Raw genomic sequence first — 19,457 nt, 5'->3', positions numbered from 1 at the left:
ACTCTGACGTTTGGGACTCTTACGTTTGGGGTAGGACCCCAAAAGATATCAGACAAACATTTAGATTTAAAGAATGAATCTATCATTTTTCTTGAATTGTAAATTGTTCTTAACTCAAAGCTTAAATTGGAGTCTCTGTAATGCATTTTAGCTACCCTAAAATCCTTTAATAACAATACATATATGTTTTTTAAAGCACACACACACACACGCATACCCACATACACTGACACACACGCAAACACATTCCCATAAACTTGACTTGTCAAAAACTTACCAGGAAGTTGAAGGAAATTTTTTTTACATCTTTTAAGGACACTTGAAAATCAAAGATAATTTTCACTTTTTAACATTATTTTGATCAATTTATGTACTATAAAACACTTTTTACTATTATCATTACATAATTCTTTGAATTCACATATTATTTCTCAATAATAAATACACATTAAGAATTACGTTTTACAAGAATTGACCCTTGTGTTTGAAACCATATGTGTATACTGAGTGTGTAGATAGATAAATATTTATACGTGCGCTCTCGCTAGAGGGATGTCCATACATTATAAACTATTTAAATTTTGAAAAAGCAAATATAGTTTCTTTTTACTAGAGAGGCTACGTTATATGTCAATGTGTTGGCTTTTATTGTTTCATTTAAAATGCACTAATTATCTAAATAGCATAAAAAGAAATAAGCTTAAAACAGAAAATAAAATAAAATATAAATGACTTTTTATGGTCATATTTACTACGTAGCTTAGCAAATTTTGGATTTCGACACTTGTATGAAATTGTGAAAATTATAGGTTTTATTGAAGAGAGATAAATCCTTAGGTTATTGTAAATTAATACTTTACGTTGAACTAAATCATTTTTTGGTGTGCAAATGAATAAGCACCCTGCCAGCGTATAGGGATTCATATAGGATACGCGCACACACGCACATACGCTGGCTGACTCACACACACACACAGACCGATACACACACACGCTTACAGACTGATAAACACACACGAAAATGTTATACACATAACACATATCTACACGCTTCCACTGTGAGCCATAGCCTTTAATGGTTACATCTAAAAATGAAACTTTAACATTTATAATCTTAAAGCTAAAAGATAGACTAGCAGCTACGCCCCTAGAGGCCTCTTGGTACTTGTGGGGGAAGAAAGGGGGGAGTTGACCCCTTCATCATTTTCCTTTTATTAAACTCCCATTAAAATATATATTCACATATTGACAGTCCCCTCTTTTTTAAATTTGTTTAAAAATCACAGAGGATGTCAAAATAGATTTATCATTAAAATTTTTTTCTTAAAAAATTGATTTTTCCCATAGTGATTCACACACACACACACAAGCCCACATATACACACAGAAAATATCAAATGCACAGACACATGTATATTGCGCATTCAAATCTCCAAACTGACAAACACACACACACTCACACATTCAAGCTTTATTATCCTTACACATATTTTTTTTCCGGGTCTAGAACCCACCACCATCCTCCCTTTAATTCCCCCATCGAGAAACTAAATCTCACCGCCCCCCCCCCCCCCCCTCCTTCTGAACCGCATATTTTTCCCAACATCTTAAATATGTGTACACGAGGGTTGCACTTCACTTTCCCATAATTTTTTTCTTCTCAAAAATGACACAATGCTTAGGATATTGGGATTTTTTTATAGCTTTTGTATATGTTCAGATGTCCCTAGTTGAGATAGTTGTCCATTTTAACACTTTAATCCTAAAATTATTGAATTTTTGCTACAATATAAAATATTTGATATTTAAGTTGAAATGATGTCACATGTACACGACACACTGCTCTGCTGGTTTACTAGGCCCCTAGGGGATCAAAATAAAAGTGGAAGGTTAAGGATAGATGGATATTTAAACTGGGTTGCAGGTATCAGCATTTGGAAAAAATATTAATGTTTCTTAATATTTAACAGTTTCAATGTTTATTTTTACAATAATGAATTTCATAAAATTTGATTGTTATGAATTTGCCTGATATTTCCGTTGACTTTATGTTTAACTTTGATCTTTTAAATATATATTGAATAATTGTTAATACCTGGGTTCCTGGTTTGATGGAAAGAGGTTGATGAGAGAGTAATCTTTAAAAGTAACTTATTCTAGAATTTTTAGTAGCAAAGCAACTTTAAAGTTTCTAGAAAATTTAGATTGGCTAATATAACATGCTAGAAGATTAGGATTAAATGACTTTTTAACTTTGAAAAATTCTGGCATCCTTAAGCTGTCAGAAGACCTAGCTGGGTTTACCAGCGAAAATAGTATAATAGATAGTTTTTTTCGGAAAAACTTTATGAGACCCCCCCCCCCCCAATCTTCTAATCACTTAAGGTATCAATGGGAACCTATATGAATAATATTCAATTTCTGATATTGTTGAGCCTCGCTTTTATGGATGTTGTCATCCTTTTCTATTTTCCTTAACCTGCCAAGATTAAATTTGACTTTTAATACTGTAATAAAAATTAACCTGTTGAAAAAAATTAGAAACCTAGACAAGTATTTCAAAAAAACAATGATAGGATTTTTCAAGTTGTTAAAAGAGATGATTCTATTTACAATTAGCGAAGCTTAAAAACAAAAATTAAGTAACTAAAATTTTTAGGAGAAGCCAAATTGACTGATGCAAACAAAAGCAAGTAGATGTTGAAAAGTAGACTTCTTTCTTCAATAGCATAGTCAAGTCTTGTGATTGTTTAATGTTAACTTCTGCCCCTGACAGTTCACTTGAAATACAGAATCCATTTATGGTAAAGGCGTATTCACTAGTATAGTTATAAAGTTGCTATGCTGATAATAAAAACAAGGATTGCAACATCCATAAGTAGTGAAGCATAAGATTCATAAACAGACTGGGCAAAGTGATTTTAGAGCAATTGTGCAGAGGTCTTTGTAAACGAAATGAAAAAAAACTTTTGTCTATGTTTTGTAGACATAGACGAACGGACCAAGAAAAGGGATGCTTATTGGTATAGGGTAAATTCATAATAAAAGTCTTTTTGAATAGAAGCCGATAAAATCAGTTTTCTCCAATAGTGCTTTTGACTGACTGACGGAAATACTTCATAAAATAGCTTGGAAGCTAAAAAGTTTACAATCCAACTTTTTATAGTTTTATTACTAATGATATGTTCCATCTTAAAAAGTTTACATTAAAAACACAACTCTGTTTCATCTAAAGAATCACTATTTCAAATACTAAGTTTTTAGAACAATTTTGTATCAAAAATCAATAAGTTTATATCAAGAAAATTTATTATTTTTATAGAATTATTCATTCCATCTTGTATATCGGTAGGATGATTTGGAAATTCAAAAGAAGCATTTAAGATGAGGGAATTCCTCTAGAAACTGGAACCATTTTGTCATCATGTTGGCTTATTCCTTTAGATCCCTGTCTAATGCATGTCGATAAAATAAGAGGACTAAAGTAGAACAGGATTATGTAAATTTTCTCTATGGTATGACCCCCCACCACCCCTCTATTGAGTTGATCCCTGTGAGTGACCCCTCTGCTTTCACCAGCATACCACCATATACACGTGTGTCATCACTTCCACATCATTTTATATATACAAAGTGTTTCATTCTTATAAAAAAAAGACTAAATAGCAAGTTATTTAAAATAGGTAAAAATAAGGAACAGAAATCAACAGGTAATTGACAGATTGTACGCCAGCAATTTGCCAAGTTTATATTTAATAATATTAAACAATTTGGGGATGTGATACTACGTCTATATAAGTGGGCCTTATACATAAACAATGTATGTTATAATATGTTGTAGAGAATTACTTACCCTTCAAATATTTGGTATAAAATCAGTCCTACGGAGAAAATAAACGTTAGCTAAACTCTCCCCAATTCTTATGTGGTAATTTTGCCTGTGGAAAATAATATTAAAATCTTTACACTAGAAGTTAATATCAACTCTTTAATATTTTAGAAATAAAACTGTTTTCTTACCATAAAAAAATAATTATGCGTTTCCCCCAAACCGCCCAGTCGAGCACAGAAAACCCACCTTTTTAAAAGAATAAAAAAATTAGGCGAAGGGGTGATTTTCCATTTGTTTTTGTAATTCTTTTAGCTAGGTTATCTTCGGTTAAATAAGGTATTGGTTAGCCCCGCCTGGTTAGGGCCCCGTATTACTAGGCTAGGCATATGAAAAAAAACTACCACCCCTTATTCATAAAAAAAATAATTGGGAGCTCGATAGGATTTTGGGGAAAAGCTCAAGGTCTAATTCTTGGTTTTAAATATAATTTACTTAATTTTCTTTTCTTAGAACTGTTCTCTTTTTTCATTCACTACATCTATTACACAAACTTTCATCTAAACATCTTTGGGGAAACCAACCTAAGAATGTTTGCCTGTGTATTTGTTTGTTTGTTAGTCTGTCTGTCTGTCTGAAAGTGTGTAAGTGGGTGAGTGAGCTTATTTGAAAGAAAGTAAAAGTGGAAGATTTTTGGGGCACTGTGAAGCAAAGTAAATAAATATATGTATTTATGTCATGGAAAGAGTTATTTATCGCATCGTATTGTAAAATAAATAAAAAATATGGAATTTAACAAGACCTGTAAAAAACTTCACTATATTGGTTCTTTGGTGAACGAGATCTATACGTTAGACAAACACACAGACTGACAAACAGTGTTACTTTAATTTATTTCTGAAGAACATTCTGAAGAATTTCCTTGAAAATAAAATTAACTCTTCACGTCTTCATACAGAATAATGTGACAAATTATTTCTTGTTAACAGAATAAGAATTCTTAGAATTATTATAAAACATTATGAAAGAAAGCAGGGATTGGCGGCCATACTTGGAATCGCCAGTTTAATACACCTAATCGTGTCATTCTTAGTAGCAATAAAAACGGTTGAAGATATAGTTCAAATAAACTCATTTACATTAAATTTGTTCAATAGTGTGATAAAAACAAGGATGGTAACAACATCCACAAAGCGATAAGACAAACGGACATTGCCACTTGTAAAGCGAGGGAACGTAGTATATAAATCCTTCAGTCTTAAAAATTTGTATTAAATTTTTTTTTGGCAAAACTGCATAAATACAGGATACTGTTTAAAGACATTTTGGGCCTTGATTAATTTAGAGATGGATCGTTTGTACAATTCAACTTTTTTATCCCAGGAATCAATATTCCAAAAATCAGATTTCTAGGATAACTATATTGAGACTTCACAAAGTGTCCGACAAAATGAGGTGTATGACTTCATAAAAAGGAGATATGAGAGGAAAAGTGGGAAAAGAGACCCCTTAAAAATAGATGGATTTATTGACGTCACATAGCTCATTTTGTCGGACACTTTGTCGAGTCTCATTATATTACATAAAAAAAATCAGCATGATTTAAATAGACGCAAGGACTTTCTTTAAACGATTATAGAGTTTCTGCGCTTTCTAAATCGTAATTGTTTGTTATAGGAATCAGTATGGTAAATCTAAATTGATAGAACAATTAAATATTTCTATATTAACGAAAATAACTATCTGTTACGGACGGTCGAAAGGGTTCGTACCAAATTATAGAAACGTTTCACTTTTAAAATTATAATTGCTGAGGATTTGAAAACCTGTAACCTTAGTAACTATTCCTATCATGCTAATTATTAGAAAACGGACGCAGGAAGGGAGGGGAAATTGGGCAGTTTATTACAGTTGTCCCCAAAATTTTATAATACAATTTCTTATTTGTTAGTTCAGCAACTTTGGGGACTATTTTGAAAGGTTGCGTGATATAAATCAGTTTTACTTCATGTTTGGTATATTAATTTGAGATATAAGTTGCTATCAGATCTGTCATTTAGTTTGAGACATTTATATGCTTTTATTATTAAATCAATATATAAACCATAATACATGATAGAGATTAGTTTAATAATCTTTTTTTTACCAGTAACAAAAATTACATTTAAAATATGAAATGATAAAAAAAAGGATTTTAAACTGACGCCGAAATGCAATTCAAGTCAAAATACAGTGTACAGCAGCCAAATTGTCGCCAACTTTAAAATCAAATAGACCCATCATTATCAAATAAAAATTGTGCACCAAATATAAAAGATAGGCTTTCTTCTTTTAATATTTTGTTTAGTTAGCATCATGGCGTTATCCTTCGGGTAGATAAATGGATAAAAGTAGAACAAGAAGCTTTAGAGGTCCGTCGGTTTTAGAGAATCTTAAAATCCAAGAAATTCTAAGGGCACTAAAGTCACCTAGGCTACGGGTTCCAACTCAGCCTAAATCTTCACCATATGAATTGTCCTTCAGGCACTGACTGTGGACTGAGATCTAGAAAAAAAATTGTCAGCAAGGCTTAGAACATCGAAATTGGTAACTGAGGATACTTTGGGACACCTTTCAACCTTTGACACGACATCTCTTAAACTGGCCTTAGTATAGCTTATATCAATTTGGAAATGGCATAGGAATAGAACTAGAGTTACTATTTGAACCTGAATCATAAAAATGGATGTAGAAAATACGTGAATGATATAACAGGAGAAAAATTGTCGTCAATTTAGGTTGCAATTTCCCCCCGTATTTATTGGTCGGGCCGTTTATCTAGTAGGATGAAATAGGATGGGGTAAAGGTGGGGGATTGGGAAGATCGTTATTTTAGCCAGCTACAGAGTATACTTTATTATGGAACATGAAAATTTTGTGTAAGATCCATGTAATTATACATCCATTATCCTAAAATGACTTTTAGGGTACTTTAGGCTGACTTGAAGTCGAGATCCGAGAAATTTTCGATTTTACCTGAACTATTATGACAATAAAATGATTTGTGGCCTCATAACTCTCCCAACCCTAATTCCTTGGACTTTCTGGTCTTTGGCTGTGTCGAAAGACATGTTAACAGATATCCCCATACAACTAAGGCCTCCATCAAGGAGATATTTGGCTACATGGACAAGAACATTGTAAGAAGAGCCTTCAGCCGGGTCAGAGACCGCACCCTGTATATTATCTAATTATTTCTTTTCAAACTGGGTTAAACTTTAACTTTCTTACACAACTTTAATATCTTCAATTTCAGTTCAAAACTTTTTTTCTTTGACGCCCAATAATCTAACATTCTAGATTATATTTTTTTTATTACTAGTGCAGTTTCTATACCTAGTTGCTTCGCACCTTGCCTTAAAGGGATTTGCTCCGAGAAGGTTGGAAAGTACGGACACAATTATTTTTTTTTTTTGAAAAACTTCTTATTACTATATTTCATATGAGGTTTAACAAAATAGCTTAAAACCTGCTCAGAACAAATACTAAAATTCTCTGGAAATTATCGAACATTAGTTTAGCTGTTTACGACACCTTAACAGACATGGAGATAGAAAGATTAGCAGGTTGTCAGTTTTAAAATTTTCTTCATTTTCAACGGTCTGTTTACTCTATTTTTTACTTTTAAATAGCTACTTGATGTAATCGTTATGTATTACTGTGAGTGGCTAAGGCTTAGAGTGGCCGATTATCTTTGAACAGTACAACTGCGACTGCAGCTTCGTTACACTTATGTGGATGTTTGCATCTGCACCAATTTTGCTGATGTTTTGCTGCAGCTGAATGAGGCTTATGATGTTTGCTGGGGGATGAGAGGGTTGTAAATTACCCCTATTGTCAACCAGTCCTTTCTTTCTAATAGTTATGCGTGTAATATAATACGGAGGTAATATAAAATACATATTACATACATCATATATGCAGTTTTACATAATTTGTGTTTTGTTTTCTTTTTATTTCATCTGTGCGTCTTAAGACCTTTTCTCGGTGTTGTTTTAAGTTTAACTTTATACGTGCTAAATTTGTACTTGCTAATACTTCACATACCAAAATATGAAACATAAAAATAACAAAAATTCCACAAGGAAACTTTTTCAATATCATTTTGTAAAGTTAAAATTTAAATTTTTTTGCCTAGGAACTCAATAATTGTCTTTTCTCTCAGTATCTGATTAAAAAAAAGTTTTTAAAGGAAATGTTTATGTTTTTTAGGTAATATTTTATTTAGAATTTTCAAAACATAATTTTTTATCGGCAATGTATTTAATTGTTATAGTCTGCCATTTGATGTAGTAACCTACAGAATTCCTACCCCTCTTGTTTGTAATCTATGATGAATCAGGATTCTTTGTTCATAAACAATTTCTTTGGTTTATTCTATTCATTTAATCCTTATATATAATATTGTTTTTAGGTCTGTCTGTTTGTACCAAAGCTTTTCTATAATTAGGGTCGGTCCGTCCGTACGTCCGTCCGTCCGTAACGGATAGCTTTTTTCGTTAATTTAGGCATGTTAAAATTGTCCTATCGATTTCAAACTTTGCAAGGTGATTCCTTTAGTAGTTAGGTACGATTTAGAAAGCGTAGCAACTCTATAATCATTACCAGGATGTCCGTACGTCCATTTTAAACTTGTCGATTTTTTTACTTTTTTAACAACAAATTTTCATGTGATCTAATCATCCGATTGATCTGATTTTTGGTATATTAATTCCTGGGACAACAAAGTATTATGTTATAAGCAAAGCAACTCTATAATCAAGTCCTAAAAATGTACGTATGTTCATAAACATTATCCTGTATCCAGCAGTTTTTCAACAAATTTACTTACCATTTTGGTTCTACTCTTATACATTTATATTTTGATTACTTAGTTCTGACACTATACAAATGTTAATGTCTGTTTGTCCTACCATTTCAGTGCTTCGCTTTTATGGATGTTGTCATCCTTGTTTTTTAAAAATTGGTAATTAATAAAAAAAACCTATGGCTTATGTGCAGAACAATTATTTTATAATGACATGAAATTGTAGTCTTGTGTTGATATAATAACAGCTCCAAAATTTAATAGGGTACAGCAAAGCAATCATTATTTAGTAGACCTAGAATAAAGTTTTATATTTCATTGCTCTTTGCTAAAACAACTTTTCCAATAAAATGTAGTTACTAAAGTCAAACAATAGTATGACCGTAACAGTAGGCTTATAGTAGCAGAGATACTCTTCAAGTTATACGTGTTGTTATTATGTATTTCTAATATAAGAAACAAACCAGGTAAAGGGAGCCTCATCCGAAGTCAGCCACGCGGCTGACATAATCCTTACTATCAGCTGTGCGGCTAACACTTCCATTGTCTCAACCACAGCTGCGACAACTCTATGTCACACATTCAGTCGGAGCCTCAAATTCAGGGATCGGAAGCCGCGCGTAAGCCGCGTGTAAGCCTCAGTGAAATCGTCATTTTATCACTATAAAATTTAGCTGGATGTATAAAAAAGTTTCTTTAGTAGACAATCCTTCTTTCAAAAATTTCTTTTTCTGCTCACAAGTAGGTTTAAAACTGAGGCTTATGCGCGGCTGAGGCGCGGCTTCCGAACCCTGCTCAAATTACAGACCTATTTATAAACAATTTCAACTATATAAATTGTTCTAACCGCTTTACTTTTTACTTGTTGATCCTGCTCATGTTAAAGGATAATATAGAGCAAAAGTATGTAGAACCGGCCTAAAGTTGAAGTGCAGCTTTGGTTTAGAATCACTACTGCAAGGCTTTACTTGGTGAGTTATAAAAACAACAAAATATTTTTATGGGAAGAAATATTACTAATATAAAGTATAAGTTTAATAATTTTTTAAAATTAACTAGCAGCTTTGCCCCTACCATCTAGGGACTCTAAATTGGACCAAAATAGCTTAAAAACCACCCTAAGACCTAAACCTGAAATAGACAAAACAAAAAATAGAGAACCATATCGGTTCAGTAGACATTGAGATTTACGTACACTTTATAAAATAGGAAAATAATACACACGTATACATTTTTTTTGGGTGGGGGGTGGGAAGGAATTGGCCTTTTAAAGCTTTCTTATACGAGTTTGACTTATTAGGTAAGATATTATTCATTTTATTTTGTATAAATTTATTGATACAAAATCTTAACCTATAAAACAACTCGAACGCGAAGATTTAAATTAAAAATTAAAAGGGAGTTCTGTTAAATTTGTTAATTTGCTTTTTTAGTTTATATAAACACTAAAAATGTTTACAAAGCTAAAAATGAGAAGGTTTACACTAGAAAAAAGGGTCAATGGAGTAAAAGGAAAAAGGGTTGAGGGGAAGAAATAAAGTATGAAATGAAATTGAGAAGTAAAAAGGGAATACAAATAGCTAAGTTCGCCAGTATACAGAAGGTTTAATATTGTACTGGTATTTAAGGAACACTATGATTGCCGTTATTAGAATTGCGTTATAAGACATTGTCGGCGTCAATATCTTGCAAATAAACACAACTAAAACTAAAATGTGTGTCAACAAAAGTCCCCCAAAGGTGTCTATTCTACCAAAAATTTGTTAATATCAGTAAAGTTGTTTAGCAGCTAAATTCTGAACGGTTACCGGCGTTATTAATGTAAACCAAATCCATTTTGTGTAGTTCTAGTTGTTAAATACACCTTGCTACAACTTCATTACACAATAATCGGTACTAGAGTTGTTAATATATTAATTTTACAGTAGAATTATTGTCTTGCTTATTCAACTACTATGCTGTTACGCTACATATCAAAGTAATTTTTGGATCCACTCACCATTTACAACACCAAGAATTGTAACATTTCTTAAATTACAAGTTGGTCTCTTTTTCTTTTAAACAATTAATTTAATTGTCATTTTATATCTAGTACTGCATTAGCTTTCTTTTATTGGTTTCAAACTTTTTACATTGATTTAATTTTAAATATATTTTGCGCTATTTTCATAATTGTTTTAAAAATTTTATTTTATTATTTAGGCATAAAAACTATTATTATTATTATTATTTGATTCTTTATTTGTCTTAATTATTTACATAAAAAGTTTACATCTGAATTATAAGAGTTATTATAACAATATTAAGTTAGAACTAATCCAAAGTATTCCATTATTGAAATGTGTTAATTGAAACCAAAACAGAGGTAAAAAAAGAAAAAAATGCCTTCTGACATAAGTAGTGTACTTTTAAATTAAAATTGATGATATAATTATTTTAAATTAATTTTTGTAGCAGGACAAAATGCATCAAAATTCAGCCATGTGACGTCATAAAAGTGAGTGATTATCCATATCTTTTTTATGGTTTTCTTTCCCACTTCTCCTTTCATCTCCCTAATTTTCATGACGTTACATGACTGATTTTTGAGACACTTTGTCCCGCTACAAATGTTTATTATTTTTGTTTATCAAACGCTTTACTAATGTCTAGAAGACACAAATTTATAAAAGATTGAGATATGCAACTACTGTACCTTACACTTTAATTAAGTATTCTTTAATCATTTGCTTTTTGATTAAAACTTAGATTTTATTGTAGAAAAGTTTAAAAATCTGTTGATCTGTAGTATTTATGTTGTAATCTTTCAGAAATAGAAATGGAACATCTGTTCCTTTTTCTCTTGCTATTACAAGGTAATTCAATTTCAAGAAGCAATGAATTTCTACTTTAAGGCATGGTGAATTTCGTCTTTTCAAACATTATATAAATAATGCCAAATTTACAGAAAAAAGTCTTAAAATTATAATCTTAATCTTAATTTGTTTTAAAAAACAAAGAAAAAGCGGAAGAAATTTACATGAAACCAGGAGGGGGAGGGGGGGGAGTTAAAAACCTTGAGGGGATGAAAAAAAGGGGAGGGCAGTCTGACCAAATTTCAATATTAAATGGTGTACACCATCTTACACCCTTCCACCACACTCTTATGTTTCATTGGTTAGTTAAATGACTATACAGTCAATAAGTAGCTACGCTAAATAAACGAAAATAATGCAATATCCCTCACAAGTTAAATATTGCACAATTCCAAAGTTTCCATAACTTTTTACTTAGTTTTAAGTAATATTATTCAGATTGCACTAAAATCGATATCATATATTAAAGGAATTTTTATTAAAATCACAATAAAGAATTTTCTCTTAAACCAACCACGGCCCCCTCTGCATCTTATGTTTGTAATAAATAAAAAAGGATAAGAATTTATTTTTTTCATTCCCTGCTGGCCCTTACCTGCGGTTCCTAATTCACCCATCACACTGTCATAATTAAAATATGTTTTTAGGTATCAAATTTTCGGTACTTCAATTACACACATATGAATGTAACCCTTTTTTTTTTAAATTTTTGCAGAAAAAAAAATTTCTTGCGGTGCCTGTCCTTACATAGAGTACAATCCTGAAGGGTTTTCCTAACCCTTCCTTCAAAAGTTTATTTGTGGGCCATAAGCGGTTTGAGAGGGATAACGTCGAATTTTTATAACTGAATTTTATATAGATATTTTTTAGCTGGAGATGTGGAGAGGAATCCAGGTCCTTCTGGCCGGAGGTCTGTGGCCAAGGTAAACATGATATCTTTACGATAAAGTAAAGAGATGTTTGTCTGATCTCGATAACCAGTAAACCGATTTATAATTCTTTACAGGGCAGCTTCTCATAGGTCCTGGGAAGTTTTATAACTATTTTAAGGGAGGGTACAACCACCCTCCCAAGATAAATCTAAATTAAAAAAAAATATGGGGGAGGAGTATTTGACTCACCCTAAATAAAAAAACTCCCTCCAAAAATTTTTCTCTTAAAATAAAAAATAAATAGTTGGGTTATCTGATTAAATTCTCCCCTTCTAAAGTTCCCCTAGAAGCCTCTAGAGGGAGTAGTCGCTATTATTATTATAAAGTAGTTTCGCAGTAAATTTCTCTTTTCTTATTATTTGAGAGTATCATTAAAAAAGTAAAGTCAATATTAATTTTTAAAAAAATTCTGAAATTATTTTCCTGGAATCAAAAAAAAAATCATTGAATAATCCAATCTGATTTTAACTTCTTTTAAGTTTATGTGTATTTAGTTTTGAGTTTAATAAACTAGGAAAATGTAAGATATCATCTGATTTTTAATCATCAAAGCTTAATTCTTATTTGTTGTTACTATTTTTCATAATTTTTAGGGTCCAACTCCAGAAGAGGAAATTCTCACTCTACAAGCAAGGGTAAGCTTTCAATCTAATTTAAAGTAGTTGTCTGTTGGTCTGTCTTTCTGTTCCTATCATCGAAGAAAAGTAGCTACTAATCAAGGACGTCCAAGCTTTTTCATTTGGGGGGAGGGAGAGGGGAAGAGTGGTTTCTAGGTATGGGTGGGTAATCTAATGTGCACCCAAAAATCTGTTTTTTGGGGGGGGGGGGTGGTGAGTAATAACCCATTTATCTCTATTCTTGGAGTCACATTTACCAATTATGTTTAGAAAATTAATGTGTTTTCAGTTAAAAAATTAGTCGACAAAACATTAAAATAATTTTCTCAAGTAACGTACTATTAAAAAACAAAATTATATGTAAAAGTTCAGAAATTCAAGAAATCTTTTCATCTGCAAAAAAGGATTACAATTGAAAGAGAAATTCTGCAAACTATTATTAAAATGGAATTTTTATAGAAATAAAACAAGGACGTTTTAATCAACAACTAGATATGATAGAAAACAGGATTGAAAATATATGTATATAAATAAAATCAGAACAAAAAGAAACTTTTTGGTACACAGAATAACGTACAAAAAACACAAACAAAATAAGTTACACAATACACATAAACTTACTTACTCATTGCAGTTATGCAAATGAGATTTTAAGGTTATGTCAACTATATGACTTTCATAAAAGCAATTTTTTAATAACTTAAAAATATTTACATCGACTAATTGCTATTAATGGAATATTGACAATCTAAGTACATAATTACTACACATATATGAAATACAAAGAAGTAGAGAGCGAGAAAAACTAAGCTTCAAGGAACACACCTTACGTGCAAAAGGGCTGATCATACTGAAAGTTTAAAACTTGAATTGAAGTTAATTTAAGTTTTTAAGGAATGAAATATATCAATATAACTTTTGACAAACAAATCATATTTCATTCAGTCACAAGCATTCTAAAAATTTAAACAGGATTGTTAGAAAAAATCTCCGAATTGCATTCAGTTCTACTGGAGTAAAACCAGTACTTAGCCTTACAAAATGAAAATGTATCGTATCGTATTATACTCGATTTTCCACAAAAAAATAGAATAAGAACTATAAAAATATTCCCCGTTTTGTTGGGCGGGTCTATCTGGCCCTTGAGGCCAACAAAACTGAAATTAATCTTTAAGTAGGTCTATCTTATGAAAAACCATACTCATAAAATTCCAGGCTAGTACCTATCTGTGGAGCCTCTAGAAGATATGGAATATATTATAGATATCATTTGGATGTGTGTCCAAATTAAACTTTGCTAATAAAGTGCACAAACGTCCTATAGGCAAACAACTCTTTGATAGCACGACCTTTGTGTAGAAGTTTTAAGAAATCCTCTAGTTTATGTGCATATAAAATAGTGGCAATAGATACAATTTTAAGGTATTGAGTAATACTAATAACGAGATTTTTGAGGAGATTGTAACCAACCACATATCCGACAATGGTATTGCGTCACGCATAAATTTGGGATGATAAAATAATTTTTGCTAGCGGCTACGCCACTAGAGGGCTCTAGTGGCACACAAGGGGGAGGGGGGGTTAATTTCGACTACCCATTTTTAAATTTAAATTTATAAAGAAAAATTTAAAAAAGGGAAAAGGTGGAATAATTTTTATTGGGGTGATTTATCTTGGGAATATGGTGGTACCCTCCCCCAAAATTGTTATAAACCTTCCTTGGATTATGAGAAGATACCCTGTAAAGGAAAATCATATAAGTTCAGCGGTTAGCGATATCCTTCAGTACAAATAGACATCCTGTTACTTTATAATAATTGTAATAATTATAAACCTATCTCTTTAGATCCACCTCTTGTAAAAAAAAAAGTTTTATTTCATATTTTTCTATATTTAGTTTGCTGAAATGGAGAACAAGATAAAGGAGCTAACAACAGGGATTATTACACAAATTGTATCAATTCTTTTTTTATAAAACTATTCTCATTTCAATTTTTAAAAACAAAAATTGATTTAAAATAATTTTTTAATTGACGTCAAGTTTCTATTCCTACAATTGATTTTTATTTAAAAGAAATTATTATGTAGAAAAATGTTTTTTTTTGTAAATATCTGACACAATTTCCATTGTATATCTACCATGCACAGGAGCTGAAGAGAATAAGACAGGTCTGGAGTCCAAGATTGATGGTCTAGAGACTAAAATTGATGAAACTCTAACTGAGAGCATAAATACTGTTAAACAGGTAATTTGAAGAAAAAAACTACAATAATATATATTTTTTTAATTAAAATCAAAGAAATTAAATAGTACAATTTGTATGGTATGTTAATTTTATATTTCTTGTTGACTGGAGCTGTCATTTAGCCAATTAATCCTATTTGAAATTGCCGAAAATTATATATTTTGTAGGCGTAAAGTTGGCGTAAACCTTGTTTTTTAGTGTAGCTGAAGAGAAGTGGATAAGAAGGGAAAAATAAGGGAAGAGGGGTGTGAAGAAATTTTCACTTAGAATTTTTTGTTTGAATCACATTCCCTAGTCACTGCTTGTAGTAAATTGAAGTTTTTTTCAGTATCAATAATCATAGTTAAAATTTTGAAGTTGAAGTTGAATTTTTATTATTTCTAGGACTATGATTCTCAGATAACTCAGATAAGAGAGGCCTCTGCCAGCTTCCAGGTAGAATTATAATGTTTTACTTAATAAAAAAAAACATATTTATCTTAACTGATATGAATACTTTGACGAAGCCCAATCTGTCCTACTTTTAATTTCTGTGACGTCATAAAAATGAGGTATTATACATCTTGTTTTTATGGGTTTTCTTTTCCTCTTCTCCTCTCATCTCCCTCATTTATATGTCGCCACAGGAATGAAAAGTAGGACAGATTGTCAATACTTTTTGTTTTAGGAAGCTAGTGGTTCGAATCTTGGCGAGCTTCAACAAACATTGGAATCTATGATAAGGTTAGCTTTGCCATGCTTCCGTTTGTAAAGTGTATTACAAAAAAAAATTAAGATCAGTTACAAATAAATCCAGTTAAAAAACTTATGGGGCTGTTAAAAAATAGTCCAATTAAGAATATAACCGTAGAAATTAAAGCATTTGGTGAATTCAGGGTTCGGAAGCCGCAGCCGCAGCCTCAGCCTCAGCCACCATCAGCCGCGCGGCTTACGAGAAGCCTCAAAATCAGCCGCGCGGCTTCCTCAGCCACCCAATAAGCCTCAGCCTTAGTCGCAGCCGCGCGGCTTAAAGAAAACATAAGCCACTGTAAGCCTCAGCCGCATTCAGCCACTGTAAGCCTCAGCCACTGTAAGCCTCAGCCACAAAACTCCAATTCAGCCACATTAAGCCTCAGCCGCACTAAGCCTCATTCAGCCAACGCCCCTCTAAGCCTCAGCCGCAATCAGCCGCGCGGCTTATAGTTGGGGAAGCCTCAGCCACACTCAGCCGCGCGGCTGTTAATAATTTGAAGCCGCAGCCGCACTCAGCCGCGCGGCTTCAAGAAAGCCTCAGCCGCAGCTGCAAAGTTATAATTATGCCGCAGCCGCAGCCGCGCGGCTTGATATTTGTAAGCCGCAGCCTCAGCCGCAGCTTAATTTTTTAAATTCAGCCGCAGCTTTGACACAGCCGCGCGGCTGAGATATTGTAAGCCCCAGCCGCAGCCGCAGGTGCTAAATTAGTACAAGCCTCAGCCGTCAATTCAGCCGCGGGGCTTAATTTTCATTTAATTTTGTCTGTCTGAAGCTTAAGATCTCAGCAACCACTGAACTGACAATGTTGTCCTTCTCAGGAATCCTTTTACTACAGTAACAGGATGTCTATGTGTCTGTGTATCTGTGTGTCTGTACCGAAGGATCTCTCTAACCGCTGAATCGATCGGGTTCTCCTTAACAGGGTAGCTTCTCATAGGTCCTGGGAAGGTTTATAACTATTTTTTTGGGGGTGGGACACCCCCAACCCCCCCAAAAAATTAAAAATCCCCCCCCCCTCAAATAAAGAAAAATTTTTTTAAATTTTTTAAACTTAAATTAAAAATGAGGGGGGAGGCCCCCCCCCCCTAAAAAAAAAAATCCCCCCCCCAAAAAAAATTTTTTGTTTACTTTTCTTTAAAAATTTAAAATAAGAAATTGGGTTATTAAATTTGACTCTCTCTCTTCCTCAAGTGCCCCCTAGAGGCCTCTAGGGGCGTAGCTGCTAGTTATATATATATTGACATTGGATGGTTTTGAGCTAATTTTGGGGTGGGGGTCAGACATTTCCATCGCCCAAAAATAATTTTTTTAAATGTTATACTTTTAAATTTTTTTATATTCTTTTATAAAAATTTTATCTTAAGTTTTTTTTAAAATTACAACATAGAAACTACCATCTCGAACAACTACAAAAAGTTTGAACCTGTAATGTAAGAGCTCCAGTAGCGCAATCAGTTAGCGCACGGTTCTTCTACACTGTTATGCCGGGGTTATAAGTTCGAATTTCACCAGGAGCAATACGTTTTTGAACGTTGATACTTATGAATATTATTGAATACTATTTATAGGGTAACTGCCCTACTGACGTTTGCCTAATTTTATTGTTTTTATAAGATACAAATTTTTCAGAATTTACTTAATATTTACTATGAATTTGTATTATCTTAAATTTTTTTTCTTGTACAAGTGGCCTATTTAGCTCAATGGTAGAGCACTCGTCTTGTAAACTAGGGACCGTGAGTTCAAACCTCACAGGGGGCAATCAATTTTTGTGATACTCAAGTTATATAGTAGCTTCTCTATTATTTTTCCGTTTAGGTACGCAATACTTGTTATATATAATTAAGCTTCTCCTACTTAGATATTTCTTCAATTTTAAATGTATTTAATACGTTGTGGTTGATGAGAGACACTGAAAAAGTTATGCAAAAAAAAAGATTTGTATGGAGAGTTATTTTGTCTGTAGATTAAGAATTCGATAACTACTGAACTAATGAAAACTTTTTAAATTGCCTTTTCCAAGTTTTTGAATTTTTTAAAAAACTAAAATTAAAACTGGTGGGTGCTCAACCAAACTCCCCCCTATTTTCCCATAAAAAAATAATAAAAGTCACCCTTCATCCCCCCAAATTTTTTTTTCTTCTGGGATTCGAACCCGGATGATAGATGGTTCAAAGCTGTTACCGTACCAAAAAGCTATCAGAGCTCCAATATTTCAAAATGAAAATTTGTCTTATTTTTAGATCATTAAGTATTATGATGTCTATTTGTTTGTCTGTCTTTATGTTTGTACTACAGGATCTCGCTAACTACTAAACCGATATGGTGCTCCTATTCAGGGTAGTTTCTTATAGGTACTGGGAAGGTTTACAACTATTTTGGGGGAGGGTACCATCACACTACCAGAAAAAAATTGCCTTAGAAAAAAAATTAAACATCACCCCAAAATTAAAAATGGGATTTACTCGCCCTGGCCCTCCCCACCCAATAAAAATCACCCTACCCCCCAAAAAATTATTTTAATTCAGTTCTTCTTTTTCCAGTACCTATTGTTTAGTATTTTTTGTAATAACTTCATAATTACATTGTCATTAAGATTATGTGACATAAAAAGTTAGTCATAAAAATTATACCCATGAATAATTGTAATAAAAAGCACTTTTGTAAAAAAAACATTTTTCATAAGAGGTAAGTTTTTATGACTAATACATTTATTGCAAGTGTACATATGATAAGCATTTTAAAGACGATTATTTTTAAGACAAATTTAACCTGCGTACCATGGCTCAACATGTAGCGCATCTGCTTGTCATCATGGAGGTAATAGGTTCGAATCTTGGCCAGACACTGCGTGAAAACTGAAGACGTTAAATGGTTCCTACTGCAGCTATGCCAGGTATGCAACATGTAAAGTTAGAGTATGAGGATTTCCTTGGCTCGTAAACAGGCGTAACTTATTACCATATGACTTTCTGGCAGGTAGTTGGTTGCTGGATAGATGTCACTTAAATTGGAAAGAATTGGTTCCCTTAATTATCCAAGGTTCAACAAGAAGCGCATCTGCTTGTCATCAGGGAGGTAATAGGTTCGAATCTCGGCCAGACACTGCGTTATAACTGAAGACATTAAATGGTTCCTACTGCTGCTATGGCAGGTGTGCAACATGTAAAGTTAGAGTAGGAGGATTTCCTTGGCTCATAAACAGGCGTAACTCATTACCATAAAACTTTCAGGCAGGTAGTTCAATAAAAAAAGTTGGTTGCTGGATAGATGTCACTTAAACTAATACAGAAAAGGAAAGAATTGGTTCCCCAAGGTTCAACAAGTAGCGCATCTGCTTGTCATCAGGGATGAAATAGGTTCGAATCTCGCGCAGACACTGCGTTATAACTGAAGACAT

At 32.6% G+C, this 19,457-nt stretch overlaps 2 protein-coding genes and 1 non-coding gene across 4 annotated transcripts in view; 2 read left to right on the top strand and 1 right to left on the bottom strand.

The window, feature by feature from the left end:
• LOC145311478 (uncharacterized) overlaps positions 1–504 on the bottom strand; it is a 49,306-nt gene extending 48,802 nt beyond the window's left edge. Inside the window, exon 1 of the mRNA XM_080150552.1 lies at positions 278–504. The gene's annotated coding sequence lies outside the window, so the exon portion shown is untranslated. The remainder of the gene's footprint in view (positions 1–277) is intronic.
• Positions 505–11,489: 10,985 nt separating this feature from the next.
• The window catches only part of LOC145311436 (uncharacterized), a 40,222-nt gene continuing 32,254 nt past the window's right edge, over positions 11,490–19,457 (top strand). For both annotated transcript variants that reach the window (XM_080150550.1, XM_080150548.1), the window contains exons 1-7: positions 11,490–11,530; positions 12,401–12,453; positions 13,056–13,097; positions 14,977–15,017; positions 15,229–15,325; positions 15,710–15,760; positions 15,993–16,048. In XM_080150550.1, coding sequence (XP_080006676.1) covers positions 11,494–11,530; positions 12,401–12,453; positions 13,056–13,097; positions 14,977–15,017; positions 15,229–15,325; positions 15,710–15,760; positions 15,993–16,048 — 377 coding nt within the window. In that variant the 5' untranslated portion in view covers positions 11,490–11,493. The remainder of the gene's footprint in view (positions 11,531–12,400; positions 12,454–13,055; positions 13,098–14,976; positions 15,018–15,228; positions 15,326–15,709; positions 15,761–15,992; positions 16,049–19,457) is intronic.
• On the top strand, positions 17,747–17,818 carry TRNAT-UGU (transfer RNA threonine (anticodon UGU)). Its single transcript has one exon. It is a non-coding gene; the product is annotated as a tRNA-Thr (tRNA).

Source organism: Acartia tonsa, chromosome 2 (genome assembly GCF_053477335.1).
Source record: "Acartia tonsa isolate MP-2025a chromosome 2, ASM5347733v1, whole genome shotgun sequence".
NCBI classification, from domain to species: domain Eukaryota; kingdom Metazoa; phylum Arthropoda; class Copepoda; order Calanoida; family Acartiidae; genus Acartia; species Acartia tonsa.
Note: the sequence above shows the minus strand (reverse complement) of the source record. Positions and strands in the feature narration are given on the sequence as shown.